General features: G+C 28.8%; 4 protein-coding genes and 1 long non-coding RNA gene across 24 annotated transcripts; 3 read left to right on the top strand and 2 right to left on the bottom strand.

Moving 5' to 3' along the window:
- Positions 1-1758: 1758 nt before the first annotated feature.
- On the bottom strand, positions 1759-13373 carry LOC100650302 (zinc transporter 1). 7 transcript variants are annotated; one of them, XM_012317059.3, is made up of 9 exons: positions 13020-13373; positions 9385-9579; positions 4567-4757; positions 4137-4359; positions 3814-4075; positions 3570-3687; positions 3104-3319; positions 2771-2881; positions 1759-2051 (listed from the first exon to the last, which is right to left on the bottom strand). In XM_012317059.3, exons 3-9 carry the CDS (start codon positions 4741-4743, stop codon positions 1854-1856), a joined length of 1305 nt encoding a protein of 434 aa, XP_012172449.1. In that variant the 5' UTR covers positions 4744-4757; positions 9385-9579; positions 13020-13373; the 3' UTR covers positions 1759-1853. The 7 variants fall into 7 exon arrangements, with proteins under 7 accessions (XP_012172449.1, XP_003401292.1, XP_048268795.1 ...); XM_003401244.3 differs by lacking the exon at positions 9385-9579; XM_048412838.1 differs by lacking the exons at positions 9385-9579; positions 13020-13373 and adding an exon at positions 8093-8174.
- Positions 10001-13235, top strand: LOC125386448. Its single transcript, XR_007226594.1, has 2 exons — positions 10001-10574; positions 10756-13235. It is a non-coding gene; the product is annotated as an uncharacterized LOC125386448 (long non-coding RNA).
- Positions 13374-13957: 584 nt separating the features above from the next.
- LOC100650419 (vacuolar protein sorting-associated protein 45) lies at positions 13958-19219 on the top strand. 2 transcript variants are annotated; one of them, XM_012317072.3, is made up of 9 exons: positions 13958-14060; positions 14134-14256; positions 16288-16486; positions 16981-17130; positions 17313-17692; positions 17885-18157; positions 18262-18426; positions 18507-18736; positions 18871-19219. In XM_012317072.3, the coding sequence occupies exons 2-9, from the start codon at positions 14164-14166 to the stop codon at positions 19067-19069; spliced, it is 1689 nt and encodes a 562-aa protein (XP_012172462.1). In that variant the 5' UTR covers positions 13958-14060; positions 14134-14163; the 3' UTR covers positions 19070-19219. The 2 variants fall into 2 exon arrangements, with proteins under 2 accessions (XP_012172462.1, XP_012172461.1); XM_012317071.3 differs by having other exon boundaries at positions 13982-14256.
- Positions 15886-23566, bottom strand: LOC100650542 (metaxin-1). 12 transcript variants are annotated; one of them, XR_002308489.2, is made up of 7 exons: positions 23271-23566; positions 22653-22894; positions 22396-22561; positions 21711-22088; positions 20528-21644; positions 20264-20325; positions 19088-19323 (listed from the first exon to the last, which is right to left on the bottom strand). XR_002308489.2 is itself a non-coding variant. In XM_048412929.1 (6 exons), the coding sequence occupies exons 1-5, from the start codon at positions 23346-23348 to the stop codon at positions 21630-21632; spliced, it is 879 nt and encodes a 292-aa protein (XP_048268886.1). In that variant the 5' UTR covers positions 23349-23566; the 3' UTR covers positions 20352-20977; positions 21608-21629. The 12 variants fall into 12 exon arrangements, 8 of the variants coding, with proteins under 8 accessions (XP_012172454.1, XP_012172453.1, XP_012172459.1 ...); XR_007226638.1 differs by lacking the exons at positions 19088-19323; positions 20264-20325; positions 20528-21644 and adding exons at positions 15886-16030; positions 19505-19604; XR_002308486.2 differs by lacking the exons at positions 20264-20325; positions 20528-21644 and adding an exon at positions 19505-19604.
- Positions 23567-24726: 1160 nt separating this feature from the next.
- Positions 24727-27159, top strand: LOC105666558 (peroxiredoxin 1). Of its 2 annotated transcripts, none has more exons than XM_012317073.3 (4): positions 24727-24881; positions 26194-26344; positions 26434-26742; positions 26829-27159. In XM_012317073.3, the coding sequence occupies exons 2-4, from the start codon at positions 26211-26213 to the stop codon at positions 26971-26973; spliced, it is 588 nt and encodes a 195-aa protein (XP_012172463.1). In that variant the 5' UTR covers positions 24727-24881; positions 26194-26210; the 3' UTR covers positions 26974-27159. The 2 variants fall into 2 exon arrangements, with proteins under 2 accessions (XP_012172463.1, XP_048268890.1); XM_048412933.1 differs by lacking the exon at positions 24727-24881 and adding an exon at positions 25767-25861.
- Positions 27160-27244: the final 85 nt, after the last annotated feature.

The following is a 27244-nucleotide window of genomic DNA, read 5'->3' as shown; positions in this document are numbered from 1 at the left end:
ATCGCTAATAAATACTCTTTAGTGATATTATCCTTTGTGCACAGACATCTCGTCTATGGTTTATGGTGGTAGACGTTGTTCTTATCGGTAGAAAACTTCTATCGATCTCTATTTCCAAAAGTTCTAGTCATTGATCCTTGCTAGGAGTACTTTGTCCTATCGCAAAATGCTCTTACACCGAAAGTGCGGATCTAGAAAGTACTGCAGCTAGCTATACCGATAAGCTCGGTATTACGATAGACCAAGAATGATATCTATATTCTCTGATTACTCGAATTCTCTTCAACGACTGCGTTACCTTTCTTTCCACTCACACATATCGCAAAACTGATTTAATTCGATATGATCTTCACTATGTCGGGTAATACTAACCTAATACTATCGTATAATCGTAGTCCAGAGTGAACGAAATTTAGAAAGGAATATTTAGTGAGTAAGACGATTAAAAGAGTGGCTGGAGATTAAAAGAGTTTCTTGAAAAGAAAACAGTATGTCGAGAGTCAGATAGTGACGAATTCTGAAAAAGCTAATCCTAGAGAGATCTAGATCGCGAAAGGAGGATTTACTATTAAATAATATGCGTATGTCAATTATGTATTGAATGCTTATTATCTATGGCACATTAAGGAAAAAATAGAATAGAATAGAATAGCAATTTTACTTACGTATGTACATCTGCCTCAGTTATAAAAAATCAGACATCATCAAATTTGCATAAAAAACTTTTCACTAGACTATTATTAATTGCCATAGCGTCCATATATCTCCATTGTTTGAAGTGATATCCGCAATCAATCAATAATCTGCAGAAGAAAACCAAAGATTCAAAATAAACGTTAATAAACCTAAGACAGATTATATTACAATGAAAAAACAATCAAACTCAAATTTTGTCTCAAAATATTGCAATACAAGGTATTGGTGATGGTCTAACAGTGAAATGAAAGGCCAACGAAAACCGATTACGAAAAGTTCGAGACACTGTTTAATTTCGTTATAAATTCGTCTAACAAATGATTAAATAAACGTAGATTGATCAAACGAATCTAATAGTACTCTGTAGAAAGTGAGAAAGCACTTTGTAGTTGAAATCTTGCTGTTCAAACACGTAATACGTCTTGACATCACTCTTTTCGACACTACAGTAATTCGTCATCCCGCCGAAAGTTGCCTAGCTGCTTTCTGATTGGCTGAGGCGACGTAGCGCGTTCTTGCAAAGTAATTGGCGCGAAATTGAAATGTCTTTAGTAAAGGACAATGAACTCTGAAAATTTAGACAAAATAACAATGAGAGATTTTTTATGTTTTGTCTTTAATTGATAAAAGGCACGTACATTTAGATGAAGAAATGACTTTTTGTAAAAATCAAGGGTTTATGAGTCATTCTATAAATCTCGTCGCTCACGCCACGGATCCAGAGTTGTCATTACGCCGATGATGCTTGAATATACAGACGAACCTGATGTGAAGTCAGCAGTAATAGTCTGCACCTTAGAGTGTAAAAACGCTTTGATTAAATAGACTTCGAATAATTTATTTATCTTTCGTTAATCTAGTAGAATTTTATATGGTGACTAGAACAGGCTCGTAGAATTACGGCCAACATTATTTATTTTTGTTTCTAATCCATCAGTAATTGTACAAATACCACACATCAAACTTATTATATCAAACTTTATAAAACTTAGGATAATAGTTACATACATAGATAATAAAAAGCAATGAAAATTTACTGTTGACTTTAATAGTCATAAAACATAGTATGTATATTACTTTATTGAATTTTTATAATAACATTGTAACGCGCCGCAGATTGTGTTACAGAGGTAGATATTCGAGAATATGACGATAACTTAGACAACCGGTGTATTAACATGTGAATGTGGAAGTTGGACGGAGTGATGTGAAGCGGGCAGTGATAACAAATGTCCGCGTTCCATCTCATTTACTTCCTGCTGTTCGGTTCCTCCTATTGAACCAGTAGAACGTGCAAGACTGTTTCGTTGTCTGCACATGTACGGTGTTTCTCCAGGTGATGGAGTTTCACGACCCTGTAAGAAACATAGATTATATCCACATTTATTACAAGAAAGTATACTTATAATCTTTAATTTAAAGATCATAAGATTCGATTGAAAATATATCAAAACATAGTAAGTATCTGGGAGTTTGGAAACCCACTCCATCTAATGCTATGCCATATGCATATACATATACGAAATAAATAAGTCGTATATCATGTTTCATTTTATAAAAAGGGAAATTATATTAGACCCATTGATATTTTTCTGAATGCATAATTATTTTAGAAGTTGACGATAAGTTTTTGGATGACCAAGTAGAAGCAAAAAAGAAGGAGATATAAATAATTAAAACTTTTCTATCAAACTTATTAGTGCTTATATTAAAAGCTTGTTTCTCAATATTTGTAAATATTCTTGCACTTAACGTTAATAATATCACACTTTCAAGAATGACTTTGCTCCAGTCCAATAAGAAACGAAAAGATTTCACTATCTCGAATAGACTATTGCCATTTGGCTGTATAATATTAATTACATAACGTTGGAATAATCAAACATAAACAACAAATAACAGTTACCTATAACTGTATTTGAATCTGATCTAATAGCTTCTACGCATTGTCCAAGACATTTTGATTTAGGGCAGGCAGAGCGGGAATTTGTATCTCTCTTCCAATTAGACTGCAGAAGCGAAGGGATAGATTTTAAATCAAACGAAGGTACATCGAAAAGCAGAAAGCACATACCTGTTTAGAAGGACCACAGCATGTTGCATGATTACAAGGCTTGTCAGTCTTTGGACAATCTAGTACACAATCTTCGGTCGGTGTTTCCTTGACCTCGCTGTTAGAGTGGTACTAGAATATTAATAATAGATCCTCAGTCAATTATCTATTATATTTTATATCTTTTTATAGTTTCGTTATTTTATTACCACTAAAATTCTATATTTATCCAATTTTTATGTAGAATATACACTCATGTTAATACAATAGTATAAAAAACGTCAAATTAAATACATCACTTTCTGTATTGATCACTAATACGTAATACTTATATATACGATACAAATTACTTACATCAATAAATTCAGGCTGAATTGTTGTAGAATGTATGCCCTCGTTGTGAAAAAATTCTTTCACTTGCTCAGCTATTTTCATATATTCTGACAAATTTCTGCATTTTATATGAGCTGAAGCAATAATACGATCACCAGCTAATTGCCATACATGGAATTCATGTACAGCCAAAACACCGTCTACGTTTTCTAGTAAACGTTGCTGAATGGCATCCACCTAAAATAACATATTCTGTTTAGATTTGTTACAGCTAAACAGTATGAAAATTAAAATTACACCATGAAAATTAATCAACGATCAATTAGCCAAAAAATGCGATAATAAAAGTAACAAAAACCTTTTTATTTGATATAGATCTGTTTATAGAAATTTGTACATGTTAATAGAAAATCCCGGTAACGGATATTACTACTGACGCTATTCTTATTACTTCTCGTATATTAGAATCTAGAATGATTCAAATTACCTGAATATGTGTCGGTACAGTCTGCAATAAAATCAATGCAGATTCTTGGAGTAATGGCCATACCGATTGTAAAATAAGAATAACTATTAAGAGCGAGAGAGCTGGATCAATATAAAATCTGTAAAAAGAAACAAACATTAAGAGTACTACCGAAGATATTAGATCGTTAAATAGAAATAAATCTGTACATTAGTATACGATTCTTCCATTATAGGATATGTTAGGTAATTTATGCAATATTTACCTATATTTCCATTCTGTCAGCCAAACAATTAAAGCAGAGACTATCACAATCACAGATCCTAATGCATCCGAGAGTACATGAAGAAACACACCACGCATATTCATTTGACTCGCATCGTGTACATGGCCGTGTGTCCTTTTGACTTGTGGCGTCGATGGCCTATAACTATCATCATTTTCATTGTCATCCGTTCCTACTAGAGTACTCAATCGGTTGTGACTTCGAGATATGCCATGCGAATGTGCATGAGAACTCCTATGTTCTGCAACCAGAATTACATGACTACACGTAAGGAAAAATATTAATTTCTTAATAACATTTACCATGAAAGAGACATAATCCAATAATATTCACTAATAATCCAAGTGCTCCAACCCCTACAAGCAATTTCGCTTCGTGTATTTCTTCTACTTCGATAAATCTTTTACACGCCTCCACGGTAATACTGAAACACAATGCGACTAAAAAAACGGCGTTGACTAAAGCTCCTAAAACTTCAGCTCTGGCCCAACCAAATGTGTTTTTGGACCATTTCTTTGGTGACATCTGTAAAAAGAGCGGAATTTCTAAAATAATGTTCTCAAATATATTCAGAAAAACAATCAAAGGAAAGGATTTGAGGAAACGCAAGATATAAAATGTATAATTGCGATGAGCTTTATAATGTTAATTACAAATTAGCGAGTTATGATGCTAAATAAATCCTTGCTGAAAGTCGATACAATTACTTGATATTTATCTTGTTCTACCTACCTTGACGGAAAGAAATGCAACGACCAAAGCTGCTACATCAGACAACATATGAAAACTGTCAGCTATCAAAGCCATACAGTTTGTCAGGTAGCCCACAACTATTTCGACTAGGAAAAATAGACCGGTGAGCCATAACATCGTTAATAAACGACATTTTTTTCCTGTGTAACGACCCATAGTAACGTTGGTACCTAAAAATAATATTTCAATTTTATAGAAAAATAACTAAACAATATAAAATTGTATACAATCAGAATTATTGCACGATTATTAACCTAACTTCTTTGTGTCAAAAGTTTAATATAGAAAAACATATAGTAAATACAGAATAGAGGAAAAAACACAAAATTTTAAATATACAAAGTGTGAAAACAATTGAGAAAATGTAAAAACTGTATTTTCGAAATTCATAAACAACTCTATTTTTCCAATTTGCTTTCTTCTTTAGATATCATTAAAAATATACTTTGATCGTAATATTAATGCGTTCTTGCAATACCTAATTTATCGAGTATATTCGTTTTACAAAATTTATTACCGATTAGAAATCAGCAAGAAATAGGCATTCTGCGCATCGACGATGCTTTCCACAGAATTTTATCGGTTGTAACGTCTTCTATAACTAAAATTTTATCAAAACGTCCCTTACAAATATTGCATACTATTATGTTACGCTCAACGGTGGATACCAACGACAAAATTTTATCCCGCGTTGAATATAATTTTAACAAGGTAAAAAGATCAGGTATGTTTCGCCAAATGTAATTATATTTTACTCTTCGAAAACGAATTATGGTAATAAGAATTAATTAACAATTTTTCATGCAGTTTATCCTCCAACGTGATCACCAATGTAACATCAAGGGTAAATGTCTGCGGTATATTTACGTTATATATATACGTTATTCTTGGAAAAAAAAAAACGTTTTGATAACTGACCCGCCACGACCAATTTATTTCTCGTGAAACTTATTATTAACCTCTTATTATTATTAACCGATTCCGAATTAATACGTCATAACGAAGAGCAGCGACATCATGTTGAAACCAGAGATGTTGCCTTTTAGTGTCATTGACGTGTCGTCTAAAAAATATTGAATAAATACACGTGGTTCTGAAGAAACGTCGTTACACGGTGAAAAACACCTGTGTACTTCGTACAACAATTTTATTTAACAGGATCAGAACACGCTATATGGACTTGGAATAACAAGGTTTGATTTCGACTCACGCGAACTAGCTTCTGACTTTCTAGTTCCTTGAAACTCCTATAAATGCTCCTATTGTTCCCTAAAATTGATGGAAATCAAATCATTAGTAAAGAATAAGACGACGCGACGCAAACACTGGAAGGCCTAATGTTCATTCTTATCTTTGTGAGCACAAGGTTGCGCTTTTATCCCTTATCTCAAATGGCGACATCTAGGAAAAATTTTAAGGTGCATAGGTAGTAGGCTGGTTAACAACTCTGCAAATCTTGATTGTTATTTCTACCTAGATTAGCACGTAACAGTATAATCCGGACGTATCCGGAACCAGTTTTTTTACGCGTTCTGATCACAAATCATTATCAAATGTAACTCACCCTGAAGTACAAGCAACTCGTTAATAAAATTTTATAATCGCCAAAGAAATCACTGAGTTATTAATTATTTACAAATATTAAGTCGCCCGAAAAGTTTCTTTTGTTTATAAGGAAATAATGGATGCACAATATTTTTCGTTTTATATCATTTTATCGAATTACGTACGATCCATTTTGTTCTATCAAAATAAAGATCACAACGTTCGACAGATTAGGTTTCTTCTTTGTATAAAGATGTATCGTTATAAAAGACAGGTCTGTAAAAGAAAGATATTTTCCGGACGACCTAATACTAATACGTACACGAGAGCACGCGTAAGTACAACTAAGCACAAGAGAATATGTAAATACTTTTGTGAACGCATAATAACTATCGTCCTTCACACCTGACACTGTATAGTAACATTGATTGTAACTTCACAAAGGTAGTGTATGTGTAGATTTGGCACGTAATTCTTCGCAATAAAACTTCGATGTAATATGCAGAGATACATAGAAAGATATATGTACAATTTACACGGTTCTCTCTAGTTTACAATTTTCGCCTTATATTGTGCGATGAGGAAAAACACTTGTGAATAATAAAGCTATTCTAGTCGTTTAATGTTATTTATCTTTCTGTCCAACTTTACTATCAGCAATGGTCTGAAAGTATTTCACTGTAGTAACTGATTCCTATCATTTAATTGAGTCCTGTTTACTTTAGGTCACGAAGTTATATGTAACAACTTTTAGTACTAACATACCACTTGATCAGGGATAACAGACACATAATACAATGCCAAGGGAACAGAAAAGAACATATTCATAAGAATTTCGTTATGTTTTTTGGCAACGGTAAATATTTCCAACGAAATAAGAACTCGTACCGTCATAAAAGAGCGAAAGATCACAACACGGTTATCAACGAGATGTAAAAATTTCTTTCCACTGAATCTCCCACCGAGAACAACATTTTTGTTTGTTACATCACGCGCATTCACCACGCTAGTCATATTTTATAATTAATACGTGCACTTTGTGGAGGAAGAATGAATATAAAGTGGGCAAACGACCCGACGAATATCACGAATAAATTCAATGAAATATCTTAAGCCATCAGCTTTAGAATAATCCTCTCCTTCTTTTTGTTCCAATATCAAACGAAACTTCGTTCTTCAGTTTTTAATTGTCAAAATATCATCAACCATTAAAATCTAAAGCTTAGCACCAACTCATCGCTACTCGCTCCACACTAAATATTCAAAAAGTACTAAGCGAAGTAATTAAAGCCATAAAAAAAAAGTAAACAAACTTTAGTCGCCATCAAGGATAACGCGGTATACGATCTGAACGAATTTAAAGAAAAACAATTACAGAAGAATTCCTAACGGAGACTGAAAGTAAAAAAGAATCCTCCATGATAGAACGAAAAACATAAAACCGTAATTAAAGATATTAATTACACGTATAACTTGTATGTATATTATGTACGTATATATATATACATATACACTTGGATGTATATTAAGCATAACACATAAGTAATCAAATGGGTACAAGAGATTAGGAATGATATATTGCAAAATAATCAAGTAAACGAAATAGAGCACGTCCAGACAAAAGCTTGGACGTTTCAGTAAAATAAAGGATTATATATACAACATGTACAACATTCGGAATAAAAGAAACAATGTTATATCAGATTTACAACTAGCCTTCCTGCTCATACTTTCGTCAAGAACTAGAGTAATTGTAATTTTGACCGAGATTTCCTCAAGGTAAAACAGGAAATAGATGGACAACAATGGCATCGAACTTACAGGCAATTATTAAAAACAATTACACGAATTAATCTCGAGTCTAGGTCTATGCAACATATCAAGTCCAGATCCGAACGAAATAGATATATCAAATATGTTGTTATTAAAAAATTATGTACCAGAAAAAGCATGAAAATACCTGCTGAAGCTATATAAGTGTATATGGAGCAACATTTTCCCAAACAAATGACATGAAGCCATTGTAATACCCATTTTGAAACCTGGAAAAGAAAAACATCTCACATACAGTTACCGGCCCATCGTACTTACGTAATACTTATACGAATTAATTAAAAAAATATAAAAGACTCCGATGATACTTAAAAAATATAACATTATCGCGAATTACCAAAATGGTTTCAGATCTAATCGATCGATAACCACGTAACATTAATATCCAGCATATGGAACGATTTCATCAACCAGCGTTTAATCGATAATAATTTGTGCTGGTATCCAACACAGAACAGGCGAATATAAGTTTTAAGAAACTATCTTAACATGAGATATATGTTGAAGTAGTGTTAATGGATCTTCGTCTGACTGCTAAGAATAAAATTCAAACCTAAACATTGCCATATTCCCAATGTTTCATAGTCACAGACGATATTATAATGACTACAAGTAAAAATCTCCAAATATCAAAAACATTGCTTCGAAACACATAGAACAAACCTCAGAAGTTTGCAAAGAGAACTGGGTACAAATTCTTACAAAACAAAACTGTCGTTATCGTGTTGGACTAAGACTCTGGTTAAGAATACAAAAGCTATCAGTCTTAGTTGAAATAACAATTTCTGCATTAATATCCAGATAAGCTGGGAAGATATTGCCTCATTTTCGAGTTAAAATTTTCGAGTAAGGAGAATTTGGCGAACGAAGACGACTTAAAGAAGCTTTGTACAAAGGCTGATATTCTTCGAATAGAACTCAAAAAGAAACAAGTTCAACTTTTAAAGGCATATGTTCTATCTTCGAAGAGAAATTGGTGGACCAACCTATTTATCAGTACTTCGAGGTATAGTTCCAAATTGTGTTGAAAAGAACTATACGTAACAGGAATAAGAGGACAATATTGAAGATTCTATGGCTACTCCAATTGTCAAACCTCGACTCTACTAAACATTTATGGGATCTGGTGGATAGGAACTAAAAGTAAAACCTCTTCTTCTACAAAGAAAAGCATGTGAAAGAAACTGCAAGAAACATAAGTTACGATATTTATGAAACGCTCTTGAAATCATGCGAAATTGGACAAATGAACAACAAATATGCCAAGCACCAATTAAGGCAAGGAACTAAAACACAATCGATGAAACAAACAATTAATTTGCGAAATATATATGGTTATTTTTAGTATAGATTATGGTAATATTAATAACAAAAAAGGAGAGGAAGAGAATAATTGGGATTGATAAATATTTTACTTACCAGCTTTAACACCCTATTTATTGAAATTATAGAATACGTCTAGGGTACCTATAGGAGTGTACTCTTTAAAGAAGTCTCCTTAGTGTAAGATTCTTTTAGAGATTAACTTTATAACATCTCTTATGGTCGCCATCTCCATCTCACTGATCTAAACCTCGTTGAATCGGGATGGAAAGTTAGAGTAAATTGTAAAATCTGGAAAAGTGAAGGAAGACCGATGGAATTCGATAAGGATACAGTGACAGGAACAGCTAAACAAAATTTAATTGTTAGAGTCTCAAAGAACTGATCGAGAAACTTAGCATAGAAACTTGAATCATTCTATCGTTCATTGGTACCTAAAGCGACTAGGAAAGATATTGTACAGAAAATAGAAAAAAGATTTCATACGAATTATCCGAAAAAATCTTCAGAAGAATTAGTGTATGCTCTTCTCTCCTAACTCGTCTAGCTCGTGTGCCATCTTTAATCGGATCATGATAGGGATCTAAAGGAACTTCATAAAACATTATCGAACATTGAAAAATCAGTAGGAAATATAAACTGCTGGTATCGATGATCTACCATAAATATAAAAGAAACTTGGCATTTTTTATGAGATGTCCTAATATTGAAAATTTGGAAAAAAATCTCAAAAGTTTGATTAAAATAATAGAATAATTTTAAGACAAAAGACATGGAAGTTAAGTTTTTCTTATTATCACCCGTTGTTAACCGAGATATCGCCGATGACGCGTAAGAGATAGCAAAGACGCTCGCTCTGACGAATCAGTTTCGGCTAATGGTGGGGTTAACTCTGCATCTATTAACGAAGCAAGAAATGCGTCTATTAACGAGGCAATACTATACTTGACATAATACAGTAAAGACTACTCAATGCTGAGTTCATCGGCAGTGAAAGGACACTTTTGTGAGCAACAAATAACGTATGACGAACTCGTCAGCGAACACCGCAGCTAGGCGTTACATCTGAAGATTTACTCTGCTGAGATCCGCCAAAGATCTGCTCGTATCTGGCTCATGAATTGTCAGCTCTAGTATAAATACAATGATATTTCTGTTTATGAATAGTCTGTAACAGCTCGCGAATTGATCGTGAACTGCTGGCAAATAGTTCTGGCCAATTGTAGATCCAATATATCTAGTACGGAACAGCCAGCGAGTACGAGTGGTAAACACAACTTTTCAAGGTCTTTATACTTATTTTGTTGATAGTTTGACAAATTAAATTAATGTGACCAAACTTTATGATAATATCGGGCTTGATCTTATTTTAATCAGAAAGATGTCATCAAGATATTGAACAATTCTTTGTTAACAAAAAAATAAAAATTAAAAATTTTCTATCATTACTTTAATATTATCTTACAGATGTGAAAGTGATACAGATGTTGAAAAGGAAAACACTGGCCTGTAAAATTACTCGCTTGACTGATCCCCCCTTGAGAGAGCCCCCACCCCATTTATGGGGATGCAACAATTAAAATACAGTCCTTTATGAACATTCGAAGTCTTGTTGATAATATTTATGTTATAAAAAGATATTAACATAATATTTTCTAGAAACTATTTTTCATGTTAAAATGCAATACTTTTCAATTCTTCAATGTTTTAGATATAAAAATAAAGTCTTTTTTTAATTACAATACTTAGTACTTATGTAATTATTTATAAATTATAAATTATAAATAAATTATAAACTATTTTATTAATTTTGATATTTTTAATACATCTCAATAACTAATAGCAACAAAGTTCTACCATTAAAAATATAATAGATGCGTGATATATCTTCTCATTTCAGCAAATTAACAAAGACTAGTTTTGATATCAACGTTATACATAAGTACCTATATACATGATGCTATAAGATGATGTCATTGAGTGGTTCGGAACTATATGAAAATATTGTCACTTTTTTGGTGATAAGTACAGATAACAAATGACACTTTCAAATTCATTTCTGTTATCATAAAAGGATCACATTTCTGGATTTTTCAACATGGAATATCAATAAAAATATCTATCAATGTCTTAGTAAATTGAGGTATTAATATTTTGTACATTGCGATATTTCTTGTATGTTCTACTTTGTTATATTCTGAATAAAAATGTAATGACTGGAATCGTAAATTAAATAAGGCACACATATGATTTACACTAACATTGGATTCAACAAACCTACATTCCACTCATTCTGGAAAAATGAAGGCTATAACTCCAACTTTTTATAATGTACAATGCAAAAAAGCAGCAATACATTTCTAAAATGATCGTGGTGAGTCATGAAACGTCCTATTTAAAACAGATCTTATACACTTGACATGAACAACCATAAATTTATAGTTGAGGCAATTTTTCTCAAACTGCAAAAATATCAAACACATTGTTTAGACCACAATTTATATGTTAGATCACAATGAGCATTCTGTATACACAAAATGTTTCTTTGTAACTTGCTCAAAATTCATGCTTGTATGTTAATATTGTTCTGAGATTATTTACTATTTAATTTTACGTGTATATTAAAATGTTAGTTTCAAGTAACATAAATACACAATTGAAATGTAATTTAAGATAAAGAAGATCAACAGATTATTAAAGTACCTTGCAAATACATGATAACGAATGATCATTATTTTGACATTATACAACTAAATAAGATCGCCTAGACTAGTTGTATTAAAAACATGTTATTAATAAAGAAACATTTAAAGACATAAAGTTAGGTACTCCACCTTATCTAGGTTAGATAAAGAATAATTTCCTGTTTCTTTGTTAATAACATGCTATTCACTTTCTATCTGACTGTCAAATGTAAACATACTGTAAATAAAATCAGTGTGAAAGCTAATGATTCTTTAACATCATTTTTAACAGAATGGTTCAATGGCAAGGTATGATTTCTTTGATTAATTTGGCCCTTGTGATGATTACAATATAGGTAAAAAGATTTGGCTATTAATACTATGTCACATGTAATACTTTTTATCAATAGTATTTGTGGATCATTTGATAATATTATTGTTTTATATAATTTATTAATAATGAATTATATTTAATTATACAAATGTTTTAATAATAATGTTAAACTTTCATAAGAAAAACATCAAAATAATAAGATCAACAGAAATTCTCAAATATTTTATGCATTATGTGAATTAATAGCTGTTTTAATATATTCTGTCTCTCCACATAAATAGAACATATATATTATAAAATTTATAAGGAATTAAGTATAATATTGTCACATACAACATTCATCTTTATTGTAACAGTTTGTAAAAAGTTTTTATTTTACGAATGTTGATGATTGCCACTATATATTACAAACATGATAGTAAATATAATCACAAAAATTAATAATGAATATGTTTTATTATGTTATTAATGTAACATATCAATCTGTTTTACACATTTAATAATAATAATAAAATTTATAATCTTTAGAACACAACCTTATTCAACAACAAAAAATATTATTACATATATTTAAAGAGGATAATCATAAAACAATATTTAAAAACAACATTTAAATACTTCATAAGTTAATAACAACATTATTTGCTCCATTCTTATGAGATTCATTATAAATATTATAAACACGATGTTATAAACACAATAGTTGTACTTACTTTATAATAAAATATTATAATTCTTGCTATAATGTATCAAAATTGCATCGAGTAACACCAACACGAACTGTTTATGGACATGTTACACAGTACTGATGTGTATTCACGAGTACAAGAACTAATAAAAACTGACATTAGATTTTTTTTAAATACTCCGAAACATTATCTCAATTCATTTTTAAAAAACTAAAGTGTACGAAACATTCACATTTAATTCCAGTTTAACAAAATTCTTGTATAACGTTACGTTACAAAACCACTAACAAAGTAACAATAAAGATAGATAATCAAATATCACTATACTTTTTTGAAACTACCAACAGTAGCCATAATGATACATTATGTTCTGAAATTGACTAGCAAAAATGAACTGAGTTGTTTCTTCTTTACTCTATGTTTATATACTTTGTATAGAAGGTAAACTTCCCTTGCTATTGTTTTTAAGGATATATATGTATATTTTCTATAAATTGCAGAACGACATAAAAAATCCTACCAAAACCAAATTTATTCGTTTAGAATTAAATCAAAAATTAACTCACAAAGTATATGTCTCTTAATTGCGTAAAAACTTTATTTATTTCAAATATCGTAACTTATATTTTGAAATTTGAGATTTCTTATACCATAGACAAAACAATACCAAGAGATGGTTAAAAAGATATAATTTATATTTTTCTTGTATATTATGCGTGAAATATCAATTAATACGTTTAAGTTATGATAATTAGAATAAAAATGAACCGAATAATTGTATAAAGATTTTAATATTTCTTACATATATAATATATTAACAAACAAGAAATTCAGTTTCTTAGATATTAAAATATTTAGTAATACACAAATGTTTCTGAAAATTATAGAGAAGAAAACTGGTTCAACATTTATTCCCTAGTTATTGTACATATTCCCTATGTTCCTTCCATTCCTAATTTTAGTTCCAGTTTCAGTTCCGTAATTCTACTACATATGTCTTATCTTGGTCTTCTCAAAGTAAATTTTTGGACCAGTGGTAGTAGGTGGTGTTTACATTTGAGAAGTGTATGCTTTTCATAGTTTGTAATATATACAGATTAATATAATTATTATTAAATTTACAAAATGTAATTGTTAGTTACAGACAGTTAAACAAAATTAAGATAAAATGAATTTAATTACTGCATTAAAATTTTATATTACTCGTATGACAGAAGAAAGTGGACCTGGCATGAAAGTTCTTTTGATGGATAAACAAACGGTAAATCCAAGATATTCTATAATAAATAATATTTAAAAATTACAAACTGAAATATAATTACGTGGAACAACTTAAATTATGAACATTTATAATATATTCATTCATCTTATGTATGCAAATAATAAAATACATTGTATTATTGTTTATAAAAAATGAAAAATGTAAATTGTTAAAGTTACTACAATTGTATTGGATTCTCTTTCTCTTTTTGTTATGCTTATTGAATATTATAGTATTTTGATTTCTATTAATATTAATTTGATTGATATATTCTCCTTCTTCGTGGAATTTTTTCTTTGTATAAATAATTTAAGACTTCTATAAATAAATTTTATGTACATATAAACAAATCTTGAGCTTCTATGATAACATTGAACTATATGAACATTTTCATTAACATACTTCTAAGAAATGAAATTTATAGCGATTAGATTACAAGATTTTGATCATTACTTTAAATTTTTATTAAGATAATGTTAGTTAATTATAAAACTGCTGTTATGTTAAATATTGTTATGATTTACCTATTTTACTATTTGAGTAAAACATCATGCATTTTCTCTTTTTTTGTCTATAACTTCTTTGATAATGGTTGATATCTATATGCATATATTTGTAGATACGTTGGTTTTATATATTTTTATTTAATTTAAATTTGTTGAACATCTGCAGTTTATGAATAATATTGATAAATGTATAATAACAGTAATAAGGAGAAATATTCTTTTTAATTTTATATAAAATATAATTCATTGTGTATATTAAATCAAAGTGGAATATGTGGCAAACAATATTACAATTAAAAAACATAGCAATAAATAGTTTTTATTAATAAAATTATGGTATTACAACAAATGCTGGAACGATCGCAACTTACCCCTTCTTTTAAATGTTAGATTATTCATGGTGCTTGTTAGAAAAAGTTTATTTATGACATTAATTGTGACATTAACATACATAGAAAATATAGTTAAATAAATTGATTAATTCTATTATCTATATGTTATTTGTATCAAATGATAACTGCTTGGAGTGGAATTCCCTTAAATGTTAGAAGATTCACATATTTCTATATATACTACAATGAATAGATGCTGTAATAAACAACCAACAGCTTAAACAAAATCTAACTTAAAGTGCATAATAAAACAACATTTTATGAGAAGCAGGAGTAGACTGACCTGAGCCACTATGATTCTCAGTCCACCATATAAAAAATATGTTAAAGACAGAACATTTGATGTAGAATTTAAACTGGATTTTGATCTTTAATATACTATATGATATTAATAGTAATAATATATAATATGATATAATATTTATTCATATTCTTGTGATTTGAAGTATACATTAGCCAAAATATATGTTTGAACTGTGTAATTTTTATTTACAGTGCAATCTACATTCTGTAATTAGTAGGAGATCTTCAACATTTATCTAATCATATAGTTTCCTCTGTAACTTTACTTGTAACTTTACTATTACATGTAAATACGTAAAATTTAAATTAACAATGGAAGCTCCAATTTTTTAAAGATTAAAATCTTTGTTTGAATATTGATAAATTTGACTTACTTTCCTCAATTTCAATGACTAGCAAATAATTTGGTTTGAGATATTTTCACTTGATAATTGTTTCATGTCTTTATTACAAATACAATATAATAAAATACATTGGTCGCTTAAATAGTTACAATTCGGAACCGAGCTTTACTAAATAGTCGGACAGGCGAGTTTTCCTGAATTAGCCGCTATTATCTGATTTCGACTCGTCCTGCAATAAAGAAGCAGAGGATGAGAACAAGATATAGAAAAAACATGTGAAATATAGCAAAATGTCTATAACAAATAGAGAATAATTTAAATATTGTGGTATCATTCTAATCCAAAAAATCTTAACAATTTGATTAAAGCAATCTTACAATGATTTATTAGTAATTAAGTAATTGATGATACCCAAGATAACCGAGATACGTAAAAACAAATACATGTATAAATTTAAAAGAAAGTTTATAATTTGTATATTTCCAGACAAGTATCGTGAGTTTACTATATAGTCAATCGGAAATATTTCTTAAAGAAGTTTATTTATTCGAAAGGATTGACACAAATGTTCGTAACGAAGGATTAAAGCATTTGAAATGTATAGTTTTCATAAGACCAACCAAAGAAAATATTGAATACCTCTGCAACGAATTAAGGTGCCCCAAATATGGCACATACTATATTTGTAAGTAATTACAAAAAATTTTGTATCCTTAAATTCAGTATTCCAGTATTCTAAAATGTATCAGGCTAAAATATACCAAACTTATCAGTAGAATATATACACATCAAAGCATATGTATTAGAACAGGAAGTAAAACTATGTACCACAGTATTTATATAGTACTTGTTAAAATTAACATAATGCAAAACTGATTTGTTCTTGATTTATTATAGTACTTTTTGATTTTTAGATAGCAAATTTTTTAATATCTACTGTTCTATGCATGTATTTCTCGTATTGTTTGACGATAGCGTTTTGTGTTCCGAGCTTATTTCTGTACAAAGTGCTAATCTGTTTATCATATTACTTTAGATGACCTGTAACTAAATATAGATAAGTGAAAAGAGAGGAGATTGTTATTATTTCCATAATTCCCAATTATTTTGAAATTGTAAAATGATAATAATAATTATATCAATCAACTATTAGGCTATAATCACTATATTGTCATTTAGATTTCAGTAATATTATCGCAAAGGCTGATATCAAACTTCTAGCTGAAAGTGATGAACAAGAAGTAGTAAGAGAAGTTCATGAATATTATGCAGATTATTTAGCTATCAGTCCGCATTTGTTTTCACTTGGGATTAATACATGCTCGCAAGGTACCGAATTTTTTATAACTAATTAATTAATTGAGAATCGTTACGTGAAAAAATGATTAAGAAATCTATTATAAAGTTATTGATAATAAGTATTACACCAAATTGGTGTAATGTAATGATGAAAGCAAAATAGAGAGCGAAAAATGTAAAAAAATAAAATAAAAATAATTTGTTTTTCTAAGGCTTGTTATGGAATCCAGTACATCTACACAGAACCGTCCTAGGCTTAATTTCAGTCTTATTATCAATTAAAAGATGTCCTTATATACGTTATCAAAATAGTTCTGAGATGGCAAAGAGATTATCAGAAAAAATACGCGAAGTATTAAGTAAAGAATCGAATTCGTTCGAATTTAGACAGGACTCTAGTCCGATTTTACTAATAGTTGATCGAAGAGATGATCCTGTTACACCCTTATTAAATCAGTGGACTTATCAAGCAATGGTTCATGAATTATTAACTATTAACAACAATCGTGTTAATTTATCACATGTGAAGGGTATCTCGAAGGAATTAAAAGAAGTTGTTCTTAGTGCAGAACATGATGAATTTTATGCAAGTGTAAGACTATGTCTATTATCGTTTTATTGATGATTTTATATATGTGTATATAGATACATATAATAGGATTCCTTATATACGTTCAACGAAAGGTACATTTCGCGTTATATGGGATTCCGCTATATGTATAATAATAATTTTCTAATTATTATTAGTATAATTTATATTTAAAACAGAAATATTTTTGAATAGAACTTATATCTTAACTTTGGCGAAATTGGGCAAACAATAAAAGAATTGATGGATGAATTTCAAAAGAAAGCTAAAAAACATCAGAAAGTAGAAAGTATAGCCGATATGAAAAATTTCGTAGAAACTTATCCGTTATTTAAAAAGTTATCTGGTACGGTATCAAAGCATGTGACAGTAGTTGGCGAACTATCTTCTCTTGTGGAAAAACATCATTTACTGCAAGTATCGGAATTAGAACAGGAACTTAGTTGTCAAAATGATCATTCTATGCAGGTGTAGTAAATTTAACAAGTTATTAATTGTGCTTGCAAATTATTATGTTTTTGTAAGAGTTATTCAACAATAAATAATTATACGTTTTTTCTTTACTATCAAAGCTACAAAAAATAAGGGAGCTGATTAATAATCAACAAATACGAGAAATCGATGCTGTGAGATTGGTCATGCTTTATGCGCTTCATTATGAGAAATATGCAAGTAATGATATCAATGGTTTATTGAACTTATTGAAAAACAGAGGTGTTTCAGAAAAATTTTTGAAGGTATATGAAAATGAAGAGATTTTTATTCGTGAGTTTGGTATAAGCTTTGAATTTATTATAACTTCAAAATGATATTGCAGCTAATATACAACATATTAGAATATAGCGGAATTAATGCAAGGCAAAATAACTTATTTGATCGAGAAGCAGTAGCCAAGATTACTAAAAAGTTATTCAAAGGTTTAAGTGGGGTAGATAATATTTATACCCAACATACGCCATTACTGAATGAAACACTTGAAGATTTAATAAAAGGAAAGTTAAGTTTGCAAACATTTCCATACCTTGGAAATACAATGATGTCAAAAAGGTAAATCGTGTGTGATATATTTTATGGAATTCAAAATAGAAAATTAATTAATAAATTTATAATTAGGAATTTGTGCGTGTATGTGCGCGCGCATTATTGTGCATATTAGTAATTGTGTATTTGTTATTCTACAGGCCACAAGATATCATCGTTTTTATGATCGGAGGAACAACATATGAAGAAAGTTTAACAGTCCATAATTTAAATAAACAAAATCCTGGGATAAAAATTATTTTAGGTGGCACTACTATCCATAATTCTGCAAGTTTCTTAGAGGAGATTCAACAAGCTACTTCAGGCATTTTATCGCGATACAAAAACAATAACAATTGAAACATTGTTTGTACATAGTTTGGTTTTAATTATTTATTTATATAATTTGGGATTATTTATAATGGTTACAATCATATTCCACTAATAACAATATTAAAAACAAATTGTAGTATAAAAAAAAATAGGAAATTATATTAATGTTAAGTAAAACTTGTTTCCAATGAAGTTATTTTCCCAATTTCTTCATTTTATTCATCATAGGTAAGAGCATCTTCAACAGGTACGTTTGCAATTTCATCCTTCTTTACCGGTACCTTTAACATATATTTTGTATGTTTCTAACATTAACATGACATAAATGTCAATAATTAAAATTACACATTACAATCTGCTGGACAGAATATCTCTGATTTCTATTGCATTCAGTTGTATAAATAATGAAAATGAATCAAAATATTTACATGATTAATTAAAATTTGGTCTTATTTTACATACGTGTAACTTCTTCTTATCTTAAACTCAAATCCATGAATACAGAACTTCTGATATTTTATTCCCTTATATGTTTCAGAGGAATTCTTACCAGCTTCCATTTCTAAAATCATTTTTACAATAAAATACACTTATTTTTACTAAATATTGCATATCCCAAAATAGTAATTTATTATAATCGTTCAAATAAATAGAAAGTAACTTATTTATAGAACTTTACATATGTATGTATTATCTTACTTATAAACAGGAAAAGTGTACTTGTATCTTGTATCAAATTTTTAAAATTTGTAAGTATAATTAAAATATAGAGTATTATTTGAAAATGTTTTAATAATACATTATAATTATGTTTTATAATTATAATTATGTTTTTTAATACATTATAATTTGTTTTTTATATATATATAAATGTCTTTTAAGCTGTATTTAATAATTTGTTCGTGGAAGTTTACTGAATCTCAAGAATATTTTAATTAATTTTTAAATTTCAGTAATTAAGAAACGAAAACCCCAAATACAATTTTATATTTTCGTCTTATTTTAGTTTATAGAAGCTTCCCTCAAGTTACCTATCAAACACTTTTCATAAAAAATGTTTCATACGATATACATGTATCTTTTAATTCTATAGATAGTAAATATTGCTTTTGATAATTAGTTCGCTATTAATTTACGTATTTTCATAACATTCATGCATTATTAATACAAATCGACCAAAATGAGCACATAATTACAGCGGCAAAGTAAATGCTTACTTACCTTGAGCAACAAAGATGTATCAATACGAAATATCCATTGGTTAACCGCCTAATAACTTCAGACTGGGTTTTGAAAGAAATGATACAAATTAAGCTTAACAATACGAGTATATTCTAACAAAGAATCAAAACTACAATGTAACTTGAAATAATCTAAGTTACAAGAATTATAAATATAGTTGCAAGAATTATAAAGCCTCGATTTAGCGATGATTCTTGCTCAATTTTACGTAATGAGTGACGCGGGGTGTTCTTAGACACTTACTGAATATCCGAATACGATGATTCGACAGTATGTTTGAAAGGGAATGCAACCCATAGATTATAATGACTGACACGATACAAAGTGCGAAATGATTCAAAATGTACGTGAATCCGAACGCAATGTTCTATATTAATTTTAGGAATTTCAAAATGCCGCTCCTTTTATACCCTAGAATTTCATAATTTTAATTACGAAATAGACTATGATCTTATACGAACTAATGCGATATATGTACTTGCATATTATGCCATGAGTCAACCATATGAAGAAGATACGCTAGTCTAAACGTGCATTTTGGTTCCGTGCAGGATGCGTATGTACCACTATATTATTAAAATATACCTAAGTATATTCCACTCTCTCAGCGCATATTGCTCCTAAGAATTACTTTCATAGTTTCGTAAATGTAAGTCATACTGTATAAACATATATACTATTGACGCGTTAGATCTGAAAGTCATGTGAAATTGGTGCAGTAATTATTGTAATTATAGTTAACCTTCTGACTATTATTAGCGCTTATTATATTCGTCGTCACTGTGTATTATGGTCGGCACTTTCTTATACTTTCGTTTTCAATAAAATAAATGCTGTAGATATATTACTTATTTTATATATGTATATGCATTTATCTTTATTTATCAATAAGTGGTCCACTAGATGAAATTTACAACACTGGCTATAAAAAATTATATCGTGTTATTTAAAAAAGTGAGTGCGTCTGACTTTTTCATTGAAAAAGCGCTTTTTAGAATTTGTTATATTCGATCTATTGATTGTGTCGATTCAACGTTAAGTAATTTTTCTTAAGAAAATTTTTCTGTCAGATTATCGGTAATGTTTAGGAAATAATGACCGTCATTATGACGAATACCACATGTATGGCCACCCCTATAGCTAACCCTTAGCTATACATAATTAGTGTATTACAATCACGTTTTAGAAGTAAACACTAATCTTTGTTTGAAGAAACATATACGAAAAAAAATAGGTAGCGTAAAATTTCGTCATAAATAAAAATTGTTTATAAATTATAATTCATTAACGATCTACGACAATACGGAAACTATACATACTTACTGTATTATGCAAATCATTACCGCTAAAACACAAATATCTACTGAATTTGTAAAGAAATTATTGCTATCTATGTTATTCACTGTATTGCATCAAAAGTATTTACCTCTAATATTCCAGTTGAAAATGCGTAAGTTGCCATCACCAAAGTAGCAAAAAATCCAGCAAAGAACTGATTTCGTCTCTTGTTAGGAAATTCATTTTGTGCATATTTTTTTATACTTTGAGCACTTTCTTTGGTTTTATATTCGGAACATTCGTTCGAAAAATATCTTTCCGATATGCGGGATGTATACGACATTAGGTTTGTGCAGGCTTTTAAATGGTTTTGTAATGCTGGATTTGGTAAAGGAGCTTTGAGCAATGGTGCTAAGTAAGAATATACAATAGCATCCAATAGAGTAGGTTCTTCACCCAGAAAATATACTGAATCCCCAAGACTTGTGGATAACAGTGTCAAACATTTCTGTGCTTCAGAGTAAACCTATTACATATATAATATCAGAATTATATATAAGATGAAAAATCCTGTACTTTAAGTAATTAACAAAGATATATACAGTTGAGAAAAATATATTAATTTCGATAATTTGTGTTTGAGTTATTGGAAATTGATTTTATGCAACAACTTAATATTTATTACTATAAATATTAGGAGTAGTAGAGAATAATATATTAAAATATTGTATGTATATATAAGTATATTAAATTCATTTATTAAATTTTAATATTATGAGTAAAATGTTAGTATTATCATTTGTGAAATCAGTGTACTTAATTTATTTAACTACCTTATTTTCTATGATGCTTATATTATCTTCTACAGGATACAAAGTTTCAAGCATAGCTCGAGCTTGTCGTTCAAATTTTCCTGGATAGTAAAAATTTAATGGAAAGGGCAGTGTTTTACAATACCATGGTCTTATTAATTCATTCACATTTTTCTCATCTATCCACCTAAATGTAATAATATTTCGTTTTTAATTAATACAATTCCATTGTATTTTATTTCACATATTCTTGCCTTGTAATAAGAGAATATACATACCAAATGAATTGCAATGCTGGGAATAATTTTTCTTTCAACATTGTATCATAAGCCATAATTTTTGCACATTCTTTTCGACTTAAATTCTGTTCTGTATTATAATTCTTTCCTCTAAAATATTCTATTATATCCTTGGTTTCATTAAATGTACCATCATTAGTTTTTAGTATAGGTAAGTTGCCATTAAATGGATTACTAGTTGCATTAATTTTCAAAGGTATATTATTAAATTTGGCATAAACCTAAAAATACAAGAAATATAGTACCGATCAACATATAGAAATCCATGACTGATAAATGATAAAAAGAACAAATTATTAAAAAACTAAAGTAAGTTCAAATTATCTTATTAAACCATTATGGTTTTTGTTATGAGCAGCCGGCGTGAAGTATTTTATGGAATATGATCATAAATGTGTTAACAAGCACGCGGACCGGACGCTCAATGCATATTTATAAGCAGTACTTAAATAATGAAAAATTAGGTAGCATACATATTATTTATTAAAATACTGAAATTACCATTCATCTTGTTTACAAGATGTAAGAATAATTAAAATATTCCATAACGTTTTGTGACAATGAGAATATATTATAACCTATACACAAATTACATACCAAAATCTGCAAACATTCCGTGTCAACTGACGGTAAACCCCAATCACCTTTCCAAATAGTTAATTCAAACGTGTCCATTGTCAAAAAATAAAAAAAATTAATCACTTATTTCATAAATTAAAGTATACAATAATCACACGTGCTTCTTTTCACTATACAGTAAACAAAGATTTTTGTCGTAATTAAACCAGATGTAAGATTTGGTGTACTTCTCAGAAAATAATCAATGAATTAATTTGTGAAATCAACAAAAGAAGATTAACTCAAATTTACTTATCTATTTGTACAAATATTTATATATATACACATTATATATATTGTTACATATAAAAGTATATGTTACATATATAGATTAGTATAATATAATAACAATTACTCTAATAAATATAATACTTAATAATTATAATATAGTAATAATAATAATTATTATTATTATTGTTATATATACATATGTTACTAATTTATGAAGTGAAAACTAAATTTTCACTGAAAGACATCTATAGATATTTTTGTTACAAAGAAATAGTGTAATAATGAGCGATTTGGGTAGTATCTCTGATTTTTTCAAACTTTAATATATTAGAAAGGGCTATTTAAATGAGCAAAATATTACAAAAAAGTATCTTAAACAATTACAAGTATTTTAAATCTTACTTTAGAGCTAAATCTAAACCTAATTCCAATCTAATAAAAATCCTAGAAAATTTCGCTATTTTTATTTTGTGATTCATTTTGAAATATGTCGATACATTTCATCGATTTTGAAATATGTCATAAAGCTCAACACTCAACAACTTTTGTCTGTATATATAACCGACGCTCGACCTTAGTTTTCAAACTGGATTAGGTTAATATTAGTATTAAGTCGGTCACCGTGAGGCGGTTGGACAGCATTTCTCTGCTTAGTCCCTTTAAAGAATAACTGAATAAATTCATGGGATCTCAGTTAGGTAAAGCAGTAGAATGCTGACCAGCCGCCACATAACGGCCGAATTAATACGACTATTCATCCGACCCAGTTTGAGTTATTGAGAAATGGTTTAGCATTAGATTTAACTCTAGTAAGCAAAAATGATGAAAATTTTTGAATTTTTTTCTAGATTGAGGATAGATTAGGTTTAGTTCTAAAATACAATTAAAAGTATTCATAATTGTTGTACGTAACTCTTTTTTATGATATCTTGCTTTCTTAATATATTCAAGTTTAAACAAAATCGCAAGTATTGAACAAATTGCTCACTATTATATTAGGAAATCAGTTAATAATATTAGTCGCCAATCACTTTTAATATTTATTTCTAAATAATAAGAAATGTGCATTTGTTGAAATTAACAATGAAATTGGAGCTTGTATTCTTTTTGTTTGCGAGTATTATATATAAATAATATTTAATAATATCTATTAAAAAAGAAAACTTATATTTCTTTAAAGAATAAACCGCACCGGCATGAAAACTTAGATGGCGGTATGTACATACTACAGATGGCGCATATAGTCTTCTTCGATTGCGGTTGCAAATATTACTACGTATATTCTACTGGAACCGATTACTATTCACATACTTCTTTGCAAGCGAGAGAGTTCACTCGACCTTACATATAAAATATAAAGTAAGTAGACTTTATCACAAAGCGGAAAATTATAATTATACGCAATTGTTATTTTAAGATAGTATTTATATTTTGTTCATTTTGGAATACTTTCAATCGTTATTCAGTTGTTTTTATAAATATTTTAACAATATTTGTAAGCGTAAATTTAATAATTGTTAAATATTACAAATATTTATAGATAAGCATTAAAATAAGAATTATATTTCATTATTCCATTAAACTTAGATTGAAATCGTTTGTATTTGACTTCTTTTTACAAAGAGCTATATATTCTGTTTCTTCCTTCGGAAGGTTCTCGATGGTCCAAAACCACACAAAAAAGATATTGTAGAAAGCCTGAATATCGACGTTATTACTAAAAATCAATTCATTAGTTTCACAGATAATACTTAATTGTATTATATGAAATATGTTCTACAATATGTGTTTCGAAGGTCGATGATTGTGTAGTACTTGCATAAGTATGGGAAAAATTTTATACTTGCAAAATAATCTACTTAATCTTTTACTTTTAAACCTGGGTAGTCAGCATAATTGAAATAAAGTTTTCTTTCGGATATAAATATCTAATATAGACTATTTTACATAATTGTGCCAATTTTTAACATTTTATAAAACACCTTAATTATTGTTTTTATATATTTTGTATAATTTGAAATGCTTGACTTTACCGGTCTATTTCATCATTTCTAGAAGATTCATTGATTTTAATAATCAATCATGTTATTCATCTACTATTACTCAGCTAATTTTCAAATACATTAATTAGTAATAATTTTTTATATTTTATTTTCTAAAATCATTTATATATTAATTTCATAAAAAATGCGAAATATTACGAAGTATATTTTTTTCTTATTTTTTAACAAATTTATACGTAATATTTAGATAACAAAAAAGAGAATTAGGATTTATGTAACAGCGATAAGCCGAAGGTTAAAGATATAACGGAAAAAATTCGTTACTTTCCTTTATAGGTAAGATAAATTCGATTATGATAATGTTATAAAATTTTAAACTTAAAGGTTAAAGGTCATTTGTATACATAAAGGTTTAAAATACAAATATTTACAATTTTATGAATATCTACAATCTTCATATATTTCATATAAAGAAATAATTGTTATATATATATTATATATTTTAATATATATATATATATATTATATATTAGAAATATATATATATAATTTGTTTATAACAAGCCACTATACAGAAAAACTTATTTTTTTTTACAAGTTCAATAAAGCTCTACAGTTTGCTTCATCAAGTAATTTCAATCTTATTGATAAAAATCTTTTTGTTGTAGTAATTCAAAACATAATCATGCCAGTCCCAGCACTTCAGAAACCTGCTCCTGCTTTCCATGGTACTGCAGTTGTAAAGGGAGAATTTAAAGAAATTTCCCTTTCTGACTACAAAGGGAAATATGTTGTATTGTTCTTCTATCCATTAGATTTGTAAATATATCATTTTATAAATATTATATTTGGCATTATATGTATAGTTTAACATGTCATATACTGATACGTGATCATTTGTTTTACAGTACATTTGTTTGTCCAACTGAAATCATTGCCTTTTCTGATCGTGTTGAAGAATTTGAGAAAATTGGTTGTAAACTCATTGCTGCATCTACTGATTCTCACTTCAGTCACTTGGCATGGGTAAATACACCACGTAAACAGGGTGGTCTTGGTGAAATGAACATTCCCCTTCTTGCTGACAAAAGCACTAAAATTGCACGCGATTATGGCGTGCTTGATGAAGAAAGCGGAGTTCCATTCCGTGGTCTCTTTATCATAGATGACAAACAAAAGCTACGTCAAGTTACTATTAATGATTTACCAGTTGGCAGGTAAAATTGATGTGATAAAATAATGTTTTTATGTATAACATATAGTTTTTAATGCTGCTCTACATAACAAATTCATGTATTTGTAGATCTGTTGATGAGACTCTGCGTTTAGTTCAAGCATTCCAGTATACTGATAAACATGGAGAAGTATGTCCTGCTGGCTGGAAACCAGGAAAGAAGACTATGAAGCCTGATGTGGTTGCTTCTAAGGAATATTTCAAAGATACATAAATGCACCAATTAAAAAGATTCCTACATTTTATTAAAGCTGTCATTTGTGTATAATACTTTATTCGTACTAAAAATCAGTAGATTATTTTGTAATGAATAGGATATTATTTAAATATCAATGCTAATTATATTTTCAATATGAACTATTTTCATTCCCTACAATAAATTTATATCATATATTGTCTATATTATTTATTTAATATTCTCCATTATTTTTGTTTAATGTTTATATGTGTGTAATTGTGTGTCTTCAAAGTGAAGATTGTTATTT

The sequence above is a fragment of the Bombus terrestris genome, chromosome 15 (genome assembly GCF_910591885.1).
Source record: "Bombus terrestris chromosome 15, iyBomTerr1.2, whole genome shotgun sequence".
Taxonomy (NCBI): domain Eukaryota; kingdom Metazoa; phylum Arthropoda; class Insecta; order Hymenoptera; family Apidae; genus Bombus; species Bombus terrestris.
Note: the sequence above shows the minus strand (reverse complement) of the source record. Positions and strands in the feature narration are given on the sequence as shown.